Consider the following 14,860-nt stretch of genomic DNA (forward strand, 5'->3'; position numbering starts at 1 on the left):
CCATCTGACAATACTACCACTTCTTTAACTGCATTAGAAACAGTGAGGAAAACCATATAATCTATTGATTAGTTTAGACATTTAGATACAAACTAATTTAGCAATATTTGAATGATGGGGGACAGTTCTTAGCACCTATATTTTGCATTGCAATTTCTGACATAGAAAATAACCACCCACAGCCCTAACTTGGCACAACAGATCACTGCATGTTGAATGATTTATTTGGCATACCAATATAAAGGAGAAAAATCAACAATTTTCTGCAAGGAGCTTAGGTCCCATCTGTGCCTCCAACTCCTACCATCAGATATCTTGGATTTCATGTCCTCTGAAACACAAAATAGCTCAGAAAACCTTGGTTTTAACTACTCAGTATTAACTTGACTCAGTTTAAACTGAGTTCTTTTCATGAACAACTAGTTCAGCTCTACTTGAGCTAGGAGTTCCAGTGATAACACACAACAGAAAATTTACAATTATCTCTGAAGGTGCAAAAAAATGTGTGAAGAAATGTGAGATTTTAGCTCTAGCATGCAAGTGACCATCAGAGGAGAAATGAGCTCCAAACATGCTGGATCTCTCCCTACAAGAGCTACACATTCAGAACTCCACATAAAGAACATTTCCTGAACAATAAAATTCAGCCAGGTGGAAAACCTCATAATTTTGAAAGAATGAAATGAAGCAGTGATACTCTTATGCTGGGAGATCCCAGGAGAAAACAATAACCATCTGTTTACCCTGCCAAGTGTAAGGTACAGCTAGAACAGCCTTGTCTCACCACCCTCTGATTTTTTACAACTATTCAGCAGCACATAGCCAGGCTTGCATCCTGCCTGTCCCTCACAGCCACATCCTGCCAACTCCACTGAGCACAACAGATTGAAACACATCCGGTTCTCTGCAGCAAGATAAAACCTCTAAAGTTCTCTAAATAAAATTTTAAGACAAGGGTGTGGAAAATGGGAAGCTGCTTATATTAAAGTCATTTTGAGAAAGGGCACTGGAAATTTTAAATGGAACCATTAACAATAAAATGTGAGTTTATACAGTCTGCAAACACTTCTTTCTGCTAATCCAAAAAATATATGTTTCAGCCTTCTGTTTAATTTGGAGTATTTTTCAATGCTTAGAAACCTGTGGCTTGCTTATTTCGTTTTTTCCTTTTTTTCTCCAATGACTCATTCACCCAGGTCCTTACTTTGGCACAAGAAGATGCTACAGGCACTGTAAACTGATTCTTTTAAGAAGCCATTCTACCAATGCATTTAGTAATAGAAGAGGCAGTGACCATGGCAAAAAGAACCTTCTCTGCAAGAGTATCCCTGTTAAATAAAGATGATGTTCTTACCTCCTCTGACTGTTCCCTTGTTTGTACAGGTGAAGATCTTCTTCCAACTGTAAGTCGATGGCAAGGAAACGTCAGCCCTGATACAGCCAGGGTCATCTACAAACAAAGCAATGATGGTTTATTAAAACCTCAGCCTCAGGTTGGGTTTTTCAAGGGTGCTTTGAGATTCAAACTGAAGACTGCACTGCAGAAGGGTAAATTAGTTATGCAAACTTAAAAAAAGAAGCCTGGAAAACTAAAATGATTCCTTATGTAAAAATATTCAAAGAAACAACAATGGGGTTTTACAGCTATGTGTGCACAGAGTCTCAGAACAAACTAAATGGAATCACAAACTCAAAACTGTCTTGAATTGTTATCATCTCCTAAATCAAAGTGCTGAAGTTTAATCCATTATTTGTACATGATAACTTTTACAGTGCTACGCCTTGATGAAGCTAATGTAAATTTTTGCTTCTTAATCAATAAGCAAATGTGAAGCTGATGGACACAACTAATTAAAAGTTACATCATCTTGAAAAAAAAATAACTATCTTGAAGGAACAGTTTATCACCAGATGTAAAAGACTCATAGTGGCTACTTAAAAAACACATTTCATCTCCATCTTGGTCATTATTAACGTCAAAGGCACGAGCCATGATTCTAACATGAAGAAGGACATATGGAAACCCAGCAATGCTGGTGGCACTGCAGTCAGCAAAGACAGGACTGATGTTTGTCACCCCTTGCCAAAAAACCCTGTACTTTTGCCTGTTGCTGTAATGCTTCTATCTCAACTCTCTAAAACTAACAAGATGATAAATGGAAAAAGGCCAGTACCATTTAAAGACAAAATTATTAGATGTCTGCAAACATCCAACAATAATAAGTGGCCACCCAGCCTCCTGCCCTCTTCTGGAAAGCGCATCAGACCTGGTCAAGTGAGGCTGATAACCACAAATAGATTTTTCAGAAGCACCTAAGCCCTATCTTGGTAACACATAAGCTAAGTTATGAATAGCTCTGAAATAAAGAGAATAAATTCATTTTGGCAATGATAAAATATTTGAAGCTGTACAATCCTTGGCAATGTTGAAAAAGGTCGTTCTGGATGTATGCTTAAAACATTATCTCTTCAGAAGAAACACAGGAAAGGCAGAAAAAGATTTTCTAAATACTATAAAAAAAAAAATCACTGTTTTTGTGGGGCACAGAATGCTTCAGCATTCTCCAAAAATGACTGTAAAAACATTAAGGTAAAATAAATTTCAATCCCTCCTAAAAAAAAAACCCCAACAATAAATCATAAACCTTAACTTCCATTTACTGCCACGAGCACTGGAAGTATCCCATTTATTTTTATACATAATGCAGAATGACTTTATCACTTGTCTGCTACAACTCCCAAGGCTTTAATTTGCTGCAGGTTGAAGCAGGTTGATTAAGGAGGCTGGTTATCAAATGAATGTTAACCTGTCTCAACTAGCCTGCTGCCACATTCTCATAGCAAGGTTAAACAGAAGTTTAGCTGTGCAAAAAGCTGAGCTATCATCTTAAAGGAAGTGAGTAATAAGACTCTGGAGCAAATGATATATTAAAGATGACATGCAGGTCATGACTAATTACCTAAGAAACTCTTGTGACAAGAGTGTAAGAACTGTGTTCTCTGTAATAATCCACTAGTTTAATTAGTATTTTTATAAACTTTAAGTATTAACAAAAGCCAATTGTTTAAACCTGACATTTCCCCTGTGGTTACCACACTGCATAAAATAATAGTAAAAATTACACACGGGCATACTAACCACACACACAAAGACTCTCAGCACCAAATACCCTGACAGATGCCTGGGAAAGCTCCTGATATCTTCTACATACACATTAAAGAAAGTGGTAGGATGCAGCAAGCAGTTATTGTGCTGCTTCATCACTTGGCCCACTAGCAGGGTGTTGCAATTCCAATTTGCAACCCTGTATTACAATGTCAAAGCATCTCTCAAAAACGAGCTAACAGCAGAAGGGGTTTGGCATCAGGACACATTTCATCCTGCTCCCCAGACTGCTGCTGGAATGTGGGGGGATTTTGGGGCACATTTGTGTGAGAAATCTCTCTTCCCTTCAGATCATTTTTAACGTTTTTTACAAAGGAAATGCTAAGATGAATAAAAGCTCTGCCTTTCATTTCAAAATTATCTAGCAGCATGAACAGTTCTCTAGAATGAAATTATCTTCATTCTAAGGACTTGCCTATCCATCAGGCCTGTTATTTTACTCCCAGAACTTAGCACTGCAAGGTATGGCCATTCCAGAGGGATCAGATGCAGAGCATCAAGAACCTCCAGTAAAACAGCTTCCAGACCAGCTCTGGAGCAAACCAGACTCCTCCCTACCATGGTGACTAACAACAGGAAATGTCCCCAGGAACTCCAGACAATCCTGCAAAACCTGTCACCTGGCAGAAGATGAGAGCCACAGACCTGCTCTGGCCCAACATGAGAGGTTGTGCTGTTGACAGGACTCGTGTCATCAAGGGATCCATTTTCTCTGGAAGGATGAAATCTTTTCATAAAAACCATGGAATGCAAGTAAACATCAGTGATGTTTAAGGAATGTAGGAATATTGCTTTATTTTGTGATCTTTCTTAAGTACTCAATTCCTACAAGAATAGGGAGATTTTGGAGGTCTTGCAGTGTGGGGGAGTTCTGCTTGCTTGGTTTGTTTTCATGTACCTGAATGTAGCTACCTAAACACAGAGGTATTTACCCCTTCTCCAGTTAACCAGGGCAAGTTACTAAATGTAGTCCTTAAGTTGTAGCACCTGGTAATGGAAAATTTAAAAAAAAACAGCTTTTGAAAGTTTAAAAAAAAAAACCACATTTAAAACTAGAAACAATTTCAGTTGCTGTAACAAGATAACTCTTTTTTGCTAGAGCTACTCCAACAGAGAATCCTTTCCAACCCACTGGAGTGTCGTTTTTCCAGAGTAAAATATATTCTAATACAATTTTTTATGCAAAAAGACTGCAGTCTGTCAAAGATGCCAAATTTCACTTATTACAGGCAGTAACTGACAATGGCAAACCCCAACCAGAGCAAAAACCTTGCACTGGGCATGTCTGCTGGATTTTCAATATAAAATAAAAAGATCATGAAAAAAACTATAATCTTTGTATTGCTTGACTGCTATTAATCAGTCAAACTATTAAATTAAATATACTTCCAATTCAGAATTATGCTTGGCTGTACATCACCTACTAAAATGGAACACTAAATGGGGCAGTTCTCATAGTGTGATTCCCTCCTGCAGTAAAGGAAAATAATCCATGTTTTCTGCCTTTAATGCTCAGAGATAAGGTAAGCAAACAAAATTCTAGTGTACAAAAAAAAAGCATGTTTCCTGATACTTGACTCTCCTTCATAAATCTTCCACAAAAAGCAGATTAATTCCCAGCCCTACAAGGTCAGCTTGTAGTATACTGAGCAAAAGTCTTGATAACCTGTCCTCCAGTTCTAGCCTCCTGAAAAACAGGTAAAATTGTGTTTCCAGCTGTACTTGCTAGCACAGATGGATGGACAAAAGCACAGAAAGAAACCTTCCCAGAGATGCCACTGCACGTGTAATTGCCCAGAAAAGTTCATGCTCTCTCATGCACCCTTCCAGACTCTATAATATTGAACAGGTAGAATTAAAACTTGTGTATGTTCAAATGTGGGGGGTGTGGGGCTTTAGCACCCAAACTGCAAAATTTGGCCTTTTGGTTTTTATAATCTAAAGCAGTTGAGGAACACTCAGATTACCTAATGCCAAACCTTTTTAGCCTGGCATCTCTAATTTCTGTTGGCTGTACCTCTCATAACTAACCCCAGACAAAGAGGTTCTCCACCCAGCATCAGTGCCTTGCCCAGCTGTCTCTCTGTAACACAATATCTTTACAGCATCACATCAAATCAATTTCAGATTTACACTTAATGTTCTGGGCATCTATATTAATTCTGGTGAAAACTGGCAATATCTGTTTTGTCCTTCCTAAGGAAGAGCAAAAATCAAGCCTGCACAGTACCTGTCATAGATTTGTAGCTGGATAAATGACTTCCACAAGTCAGTAGCTCTCTGAATTGGTTCAAGAATGTTTCATGTCTTTGCTGTTATCATTGTACAATCAGTCAGCTGCTTAAGAAGAGATTATTTCCAGAAAAAATAGGCCAAAAATATTACTGCTCACCCTATGAAGTCGATTTTGATAGAGATTATGCAAACACCTTGAAACCCAGAAACTTTTTTTATGCTCTGGAAATGATAGCTGAATGCCAGCAACAGTCAGAGTACTATTAAAAGTGTTGTAAAGTCACTGTCAGTAAAAAGCTACTTAATTAGTTAAGAATAGAAGCTCATGTTAAGCTTGAATAGCCTTTGAATCAGAGCTGTTTTAACAACTACAAACTCATAATTACCCTTGATAATTATTATTACAGTAAACAGCAACTCTGAAATCTAAAAGACATTTTGTGGCTCCTTTTTAGTACTTACTTTGGCCACAACTACTTTGCCAATACTACCTAGCTGCATGTAATGTCAGAAACAAATATATTACCATGGAAATGATATCTCAAAATAATATTTATTTGCCAGCAGGGCATCAGCTGAAGAAGAGCCTTTTCTAGAGGCTGCATATCAGGCTGCAGTACATGTGGAGCTATATAATATACATATATCATGCAAGAAATTCTTAATCAGAAATGAATGCACTGTTGCCTACAGACTGAAATCTAATCCTGGTTCAAATACTCCATGTGACAACCCTTTCACTCTGCTCAAAATGTGAGCTGCTTGGCTTTTTCATTTACTGGTTTACTCACTGATACATAGCTAATGTATAAAGAAACAAACATGACTGAGTACATTTCAGAACATGCCATGCTCAAGCATTTGAAATGGCCTGAGAGAAAGATGCCTGGCAGGTGTCTCCAGTGTGAAAATTTCACTTTCTTCTAGTTTCCACATTCTTCTTGTTGGAGTCATTACTATGATGCCTTTTTCTCCTCATCAGGTAAAGGAAGGGGTAAGGACAGAAGGGTAAGGAAGGAGCTTTATCAAGCATTTCAGTTTTCATCTTAAAATTACTGGTATTTGACTTTTGTTTATAGCATAAGCTGATTTCCCAAGCATGATAAATATCAGTGACACTACAGCTGTTTGTATGTATGACTTTGCTTGAAGCTGGGGAAAAAATATTGGTCTTTAAGAAGTTTGAGAAGGAACAAAGAGTTTGAGAAGGAACATTTCTGTACTAGGTTTTGTATTACACTCTTGTATATTGTATATTTGTATACAGTACTAGTAGCTGAGTTTAGATACTAAGCATATTGGGGATCAAACATGAAGGAGTAGTAAGGTAATACTAATCAGACAAAACAACTCATGAGTTTTCCACATCTTGGCTGAACAGCATTGCTCCTGCAAAGGAGCCTTTCCTTCTCTCCAGGTTCAGTCCCTTCTCCATCCATTCAGCCAGGGCAGGTCACATCCTGAGAAGTCAGAAACTCTCTCACTGCTCAGTCCAGACAAATTTCAGCTTTGATGTCTGCAAGGCATCTTCACCACTGCTAATCTCTTCTTCTTAATGAGCAGATCTCAGAAGAATTCAAACAAATTCATTTCTCCTGCCTAACAAGATGTCATCTCTCTCTCCTCACTAGACAAATTTCATTCCCTGTTCAAAAAGATTACTGTACCAAGGGTGAAGAGGGGGAATTCAGAGAGAAATACTTTTTCAGCAGGGCTGAAGGCACAGACCTATGCCTAGGAATATCTCAAGTCTTAAAGTCAGAATCTCAGGGTGTTTTAGGGGACTACAGACCAGTTCAACCTAACATTACTACCCAGAAAGACAAAGGAAAAAATATACAAAACAATTATTTGAAAAAGCTTAGAGAAGAAACTATTCTGCTCATCATTTGGAGGAAGAGTGGTCAGGCTGAGGCTGCTGCTCCCAACTCCACCAGTGGCATCATTTTTCTTTTGTAATTTATCCTTTCTGAGAGTAAAGAAGGAAGGAAAACATAAAGCAAGGAATATTTGTGTGGTGAAAGGGACACAGCAGTTAATGTGACATTTGGGAAAAATCAAAGCATAAAAGGGAGGGAAGAGAGGGCGAGCACAAGAATGATAGCAGAGAAAGTTTTTTTAAAACTTTTCCTTTATAAAAGCAGTTGAGGAAAACAGTGGTTTCTAAACACATCCACCTCAGCCCTTGAATATGAATATTGAAGCAGGAGAAATAAGAGTGGGAACTCTTTGGCAATTTTTTTTTCAGTTCTCCAGAGGATACTGGATGGCTCCATGCTCTTTTCCAGTTGGAAAACCAAACACACAGAAACCAATCCCTGCAGGAAGGAGGCAGTGGACTCCTGAAGAGCTCATGCTGTATCTGAGGATACTCAGTATCATAATTTCATGAAAAATGATGCTTTGACAGGAGAGATCATTCCTATTAGGTTCTTGCCATGGCTCTAGCTCCCAGTGTTTAACCAGGCATTATTAAGAATGTATGGGCAGCCTGTTGTGCTCAGACAAGCCCTCACTAAATTCCTTGGGAACAAATAGGTGTTCAACATTGCCAAACCCATCACTTATCACTGTATAATTTTACATTAAATAATCTATCTTGCTTTCAGTGTATAATCTCACCAAGTCCAAGTGATATATGATTTAAGAAGTCACACATGTTCATGTCTAAAAGTAACATTTAAAAACTTCAAGGGATTAGAGGTTTTCTTTGAATGAACGTTTATCTTTTGCTTTGCTCTTTTCTCAAAGCTAGCAAATAGTCTTTTCTTATTAACAGACTTCAAAATTACTTCTATCTGTACTAAAATATATTGTATATATTAAAAAAGGTGTCATCACAGCACCAGCAAGCAAATATCCCACTGTAAAATAAATATATACTCCAATGAAAAAAGCCCAACAGTCTATCAATTTTTTTTTTTTAATTTACTGACACGAGGGGCTTTTTTGTACTAAGAAATTAATGACAAAAGATATATAGAACTGAAGGGCTCTCTTCTGTCTATACTGGTCAACAGGATATTGTTACCCATGTTTAGTACAGATTTTAAAAAAATACATCAACCAACCAAAGCTCCTCTACTTCCCATAAGCCCTTATCCCTGCTTGAACAACAATAAAAAGCTGATGTAATTCTACATTAGCCACTTTGTCTTTTGACATCAAATACCCTTTAGCTGGGAAAAACAGTCAAGTGTGCTCTAGGTTTGTTTGTTTTATTAAACTATTGTACAAATATGAAAATTAACAGGAGGGTAAAAAAATTGTCAGCCCTTGAAATTAACTTCCTCTGGAAAATAACTTCATTTTCATTATTCATCTTCAATTAAAGGCAAAAATGTTGACAGGTATTCAACATTTAATTTTAAACACTAACTGGATGGAAAAAAAAAAATCTCTAGGGTGGAGTGCGTTCAGGTTATAAATCAGCAATGCTTATTTTAACTCCGCACAAAGTGTTGTTGAGATAATTACTGCTGACAGCTTTATTCAAGGTTCATTTCACTTTTTCTACTATTTTCCCCCTGTTAGAAGTTCAGCAGGGCCCATGGGAAGATCCACCCCTCACACCTGTTGGGGTTCTTCATGTTACTGAGGCCAGTTTGGACATGTCACTTCCAATTAGCCTTGTGCCAGCGCGCTGTGACAATTACTTATCGCAGGTTTAACTTGAAAAAAAGTTTCTAATCCAGCCACAAGAACAGTGTCAGAGCCCGTAATTTAAACCTGTCAACACAGGTTGTAGGAAATTCATTCCGGGGATTTTCAGGGATGTTCCCAGGGTGGATCTTTGAACCACAATGATAATAATCACAAAGGAATGTCAGGGTTAGAACGCAGAACCCGAACCGTTAAAAAAGATCGACACTGAAAAATGTGTCTTAAACAGTTATAATTAAAAAAATAATAACATAAATACTTTAGATTAGGATTAAGAGATTGCTTGGTTTAATAATCCAAAATGCTGTTGCAGTTTCATTCAAAACTCACAGTTGTGATTGTGATAATAACCACAAAGGAATGTCAGGGTTAGAACGCAGAACCCGAACTGTTAAAAAAGATCGACACTGAAAAATGTGTCTTAAGCAGTAATAATTAAAAAAATAAAAACTGATAAATACTTTAGATTAGGATTAAGAGATTGCTTGGTTTAATAATCCAAAATGCTGTTGCAGTTTCATTCAAAAATCACAGTTGTGATTGTGATAATAACCACAAAGGAATGTCAGGGTTAGAACGCAGAACCCGAACTGTTAAAAAAGATCGACACTGAAAAATGTGTCTTAAGCAGTAATAATTAAAAAAATAAAAACTGATAAATACTTTAGATTAGGATTAAGAGATTGCTTGGTTTAATAATCCAAAATGCTGTTGCAGTTTCATTCAAAAATCACAGTTGTGATTGTGATAATAACCACAAAGGACTGTCAGGGTTAGAACACAGAACCCGAACTGTTAAAAAAGATCGACACTGAAAAATGTGTCTTAAATAGTAATAATAAAAAAAAATAAAAACTAATAAATACTTTAGATTAGGATTAAGAGATTGCTTTGCTTAATAATCCAAAATTGCAGTCCATTTGAAAAGGCTGTATATTAAACATGTGTATCTTATTCCTTCTGCTGCAGCATAACGGTGCAACCTGGGAGATGTAAAGGTGCTGAAGGCAGCAGCACCCCAGAGAAGATGCTCTGGGATCAAACTGAGGAGAAAAAAACTTGAGGAAAAGCATCCAGGCTGGGAGGAGAGAGGCTGGAGAAGAGCCCGTGGCACAGTGAGCAGGCCACTTGTGTCTTTCCACACCAGAGGAGAGTTGCTGGAGCCCCAGCAGCAACTACAATAAAAACAAGCTCCACAAAGCACTACCCAGAGTTTCTGTAGGAGCTTGAGAAAAAAGTTGTGCCCAGTTCTCTGGGAACACCCAGCTCTGGTACGCTGAGTGAACACAGATGCCAATTTCTCCTTGGGTTGCTGTTAATCAGCAGGCATATTCCTGTGAATCTATCATCCTGCTGGCTGAATGAAAGAGAAAATGATCCCCGGTTTCGATGATCTCTCTTTTGATGAAGCCTCGTTAGGCAAGTTAGGAATTAAAGCAGAAGGATATTGTAGTACTTAATGTTGCTTCAAACTACAAATAGATTTAAAGGAAACAAAAGGGAAAAAATATTTCCTTGTATAATAGATTCTACGAAGAAAGAGATATACTTCAGAGACTGAAATAAATACCCATGATCACTTACAGAGCTCATTCTTCTCAGACAAAAACTGTAAATATTAAAAAGGATGAAAAATCTGCCAAGCCATTTGCAGCTATTTGAAACACAGGGTAACAGAATTAAATAAATGCTGAAAGACCTGGAACACAGTTAAGTATAGACCATGAGGCTAATTGTGGATCTTGAGTTAATTACTTTCCACTGATACGTTTTCTCAATGGTCTTTTACATGAGGTTTTTTTTTTCTTTGCTCGGTCTGAACCCCAAGGCAATTCAGCATGCTAGCTCCAAACTCTGGGTGATTCATTGTGTACTTCTGCCTTAGGATTTTTAGTTCATGCAGAGAAAGCCAGGCTTTCACATCAAGTTGATGTTAATGTGCACTGACAAAGCAACAGTAAAGGAGCTTCGTGTTTGTCACAACGTGCACTCTTTAATTTAGTAATTGCTTTATACTGATATGCAAATAATGACACTTTTCCCAAATTTCCAGTTCCTCAGCCATGCTTTCACTAATTACTCAGTAGTTAAAACTTATGCATGTAAATTGGATAAGTTTATTAGCTAGTACACCTGTGTGAATTGATCTATAGAACATATATGCCTGGGAACAAGTCATAACTCACAGTATGCTCCTGAATGTCTCAGGAACTGAAAATATCCTCTCACCAAAAAAAGATCTAATATGATTAACAGATTGTTATTCATACATAGACCAGGATTCCCAAACCTTTCCCAAGCTAGAAAGAGACTGCATATGGGTGACAAGGAATACCAGGAGTCAAAGCATTCATCCGTTTCATCTTGCCAAATGAGAAGAGGATCAAGGTAAACAAAAGAAAGTCGTGAAGAAAAATGTCAAGAATCCCTCTAGTACCTGAAAACATGGGCATGTGCCAGCAGCCCCTCACCCATCACATGCTCTGCAGTATAGTTCGAGTGTTTTGTGATACTGCTTACTCTTTTGATACTCTGATGGCAATTAAAAAATTCATGGATTAATTCACAATTAACATGGGTTCAGACTCACAACAGAGGCTGTTTAGTGTTAGATAAACAGAGTAACCTGATTTCCTATGTTTCTTTTTCTCTAAATTTTTCACAGTGTAAGGGCTGCAATGCAATCAAGGTATTAACATTGTCTTGTTTCGTTTGCTGGCTTCTGTGTTCAAACACAGTGTCTGTCAGGTTTCTGATATTTTCTTTAAGTATTCCTGCTATTCAGGAGAGCTGCAAAGCTGCTGAACAGATTTTTAAGGTAGGAAACAATTGTAAGTGAAATAAAAACCAAGAGTATAAACCAAACAATTTGAATCACCCTGATCATGGACTGCCACAAATATTCACAGATACATCTTGGGAGCTGCTTTGCATGCACAAAGAGTATCAGCCAAACCCTTGGCACGTTTCTGGTCTATGGTGGGATGCCATTTACTTCACAGCATTGCACAGCGCTTTGGATGGCAAACAGAAGATGTTTCCAGCACTATATAATTCCTTGGCAGAATCCAAGCAGTTGTGCCAGCAACAGTGCTTCCAACAAATGGTTCAAACACTGCCAGGCTTTTTAGACTCTTCTTCCTGGGTATCACTTCCCAAGGAATTGGGTTTTTGCAATGTTAGCCTTTTGAAAACATGGTGTTACTGACTTCTACAAATTAACTTCTGAAAAGGATGATTGTTTCTTTTTTTTCCTCTTTCCTTTGTCTAGAGTATATGAAAAGGCCTTTAATTCTTTACACCACTGGATTTAAAAGCACTGAATACATATCTTTCTCAATTAAAGGATCAAAACTAGAAATCATAAATTATACTAAAAAATATTTTAGTATTCTAAAATGTTAAGTTGTTGGTTTGGGTCAGTTGCAGCTAAAAATGCATTAATTTAATTCATTCAGTACAACTGTGCATTGGAATGTGCTTGTAATAGCTTCAAGTGTGACAAGCAAAATATAAAGAAAATCAATCAATAAATGAAATATTAAGCATTTACAAAGGGTCTTTCTATTTGGAGGTCTCTAAGGACTAGACAAACATAAATCATTTCCAACATTTTAGACTGGATTTTCTTCACTATCTAACAAAAGAAAGGTGGCCAGTTTCTACTGAAAACCAGCTGGGGCCACCTAGCTACTTTTCTTTGACTTTAACAAAAGTTTAGCATTAACTCTGAGGCCTTTTCTTAGAAACGAGAAGACTTGAGTTGCTTAAGTGAAGTGTTTTATTAAATGTGGTATGGAAAGTCTGCAGAGCTACAGATCTGCCTCAGGTCTATGTCTTGACCACTAGGCAGTAACTACATTAAGAAAAGTAATTCACTACAGTGATTACTACTGAAAACTGAATTCTTCTCCTGCTTGGTAGTGGAATTTACCTGTCTAAAACAGATATATCAACTAATAGTTGTGGCTACACATTTTATCAACAGTTTATCAATCTACAACAAAAAACTCCCAACAGAGGAACCAGAGTAGCTCCCCTCTAAGGGTTTAAAAAGTTACCTACGGATGAATTTACCATTATTTAAGGACCACTTCTTTTTAAAGAAAGCATTTCAGACTATTATATCAGACTCTGCACACAACTAGAACCAATCCCAAGTGAAGTTCTAGCAATAGCAAACATTCTCACTCACCCAAACAACAAAAGGGCTGCTGTAATTTTACACAGCTTCCTTCTGCTACTACAAGGCAAGACCACTTACTATGCACTTACTTAAAGTGAAGCTGTTTACAAAGTCTCAGACACTTTCAATCTCTTGCAGTGGATTTTCATACATCCAGTGAATCTCTGCTCTGCTTATATAGAGGAGTTTCATTACAAAACAAACAAGCACCACTGTGATAATCCTCCAGGAATAATGCAATTACCACTTATCAAACAGGTGTCTGCTATATTTGAAGGAGATTATCACTTTCTACTCTGCTCTCCGAGAGCACAGACTAAAAGAGAAGCTGCTACTATTAAATGACTGAGGAGAAAAGGAGTCTTTGATAATAGCTCTTGCTAGCTTCTCTCAGCAGGGCATGAAATAAATGCAGTCCTTCTAGAACACCCTGGCACTGAAAGGGGTATTTGAATTTCTGCAAGGTGAGTTAGAGCACCTAAATAAGACCACTCCTGTTAACTGAATCTCAAGCATCTCCCTTTCTTCATCCACTACTCCAAGAAGGTCAGCACTTGTGCCTTGTTCCAAACTGTGTCCTTCCTGAAAGAGGAACTCCACCTGCCCAGGTTAAATGGGTTGCAGGGTGGGTGTCACCAGACACGCTGGCGTTCAGAGATGCTGCTGTGACAAGACAGTGTTGGATGGAGGTATAAAGGGAACTCTAAAATGAAATAAGTGTAGAGAATGAAAACGTTTACAGCTGCAGTTCAGACACTGAGTGCAATTTTATAATAAGCAGAGGCAACTTTTTAGCATATTTTCAAACCAGCTTAAGTGGGAGTTCTCTCAGGAGCAGATCTCTGAAAATGAGAGCAAAATCACTCTCCTATGAAATGTGGGATTACTACATGGCAAAATGTGCAACTGCTTTGGAGGGAAGCCCAACTGAGCATCAAGCATAAAAGAGGAGTTAAGAGAGTAAATAGACTACAAAAGTGCAGAAGAGACAAGAGACTATTTCAGAGTTAGCTAGTAAGGTGTAGTGGCTGTAACACTTCCAGGGAGGGAGCATCCTCACCTTCTCTGGGCAGTCTGTTCCAGCTTCTCATCATAAGAAAAAAATTTTTCCTAATGTCTAACCTAAACCTTCCCTCTTCAAGTTTTAAACCATTTCCCCTTGTCCAAAACTAAGGTTCATTACAACAGGTTATGCTGAAATGAGGTTTAATTCTGTTGATAGAAACTGATGCCATTTTGGTTGATGGTGCTGGTATACCAGCAATTAATTTGGCTTTTTCCATTAGTTTTGTAGAAGACATTGTGGAAGTTACTGAGATGAAATGTGACAGTTATGTAGCAAGGCAATTACCCTTTCCTGTTTATGAGAGAAGCAGCACTTGTTTGGATAGTTTATGGTTTAAAATACAAAAGGAATGAAAACAGCCTGCAAATGGCACAGCAGAGTGTACAACTTCCCTTAAAGTTGTCCCTCAAAAAAGCATAATATCAAATAGCAGAATCTCAAAAGATAAAGTAGCATGATACAGCAAACAAATGCAAAATTTGTCATGTCAATATTTCTCAGACAATACATTTTAAGCAGCTCTTTATATATATATATATGCAAG

The 14,860-nt window shown here is 37.6% G+C and overlaps 1 protein-coding gene across 1 annotated transcript in view; it reads right to left on the bottom strand.

The window, feature by feature from the left end:
• The window catches only part of FAF1 (Fas associated factor 1), a 163,834-nt gene that overhangs the window by 58,744 nt on the left and 90,230 nt on the right, over positions 1-14,860 (bottom strand). The window contains exon 9 of the mRNA XM_008493946.2: positions 1,355-1,450. Coding sequence (XP_008492168.1) covers positions 1,355-1,450 — 96 coding nt within the window. The remainder of the gene's footprint in view (positions 1-1,354; positions 1,451-14,860) is intronic.

This window comes from Calypte anna, chromosome 8 (assembly GCF_003957555.1).
Source record: "Calypte anna isolate BGI_N300 chromosome 8, bCalAnn1_v1.p, whole genome shotgun sequence".
In the NCBI taxonomy this organism is placed as follows: domain Eukaryota; kingdom Metazoa; phylum Chordata; class Aves; order Apodiformes; family Trochilidae; genus Calypte; species Calypte anna.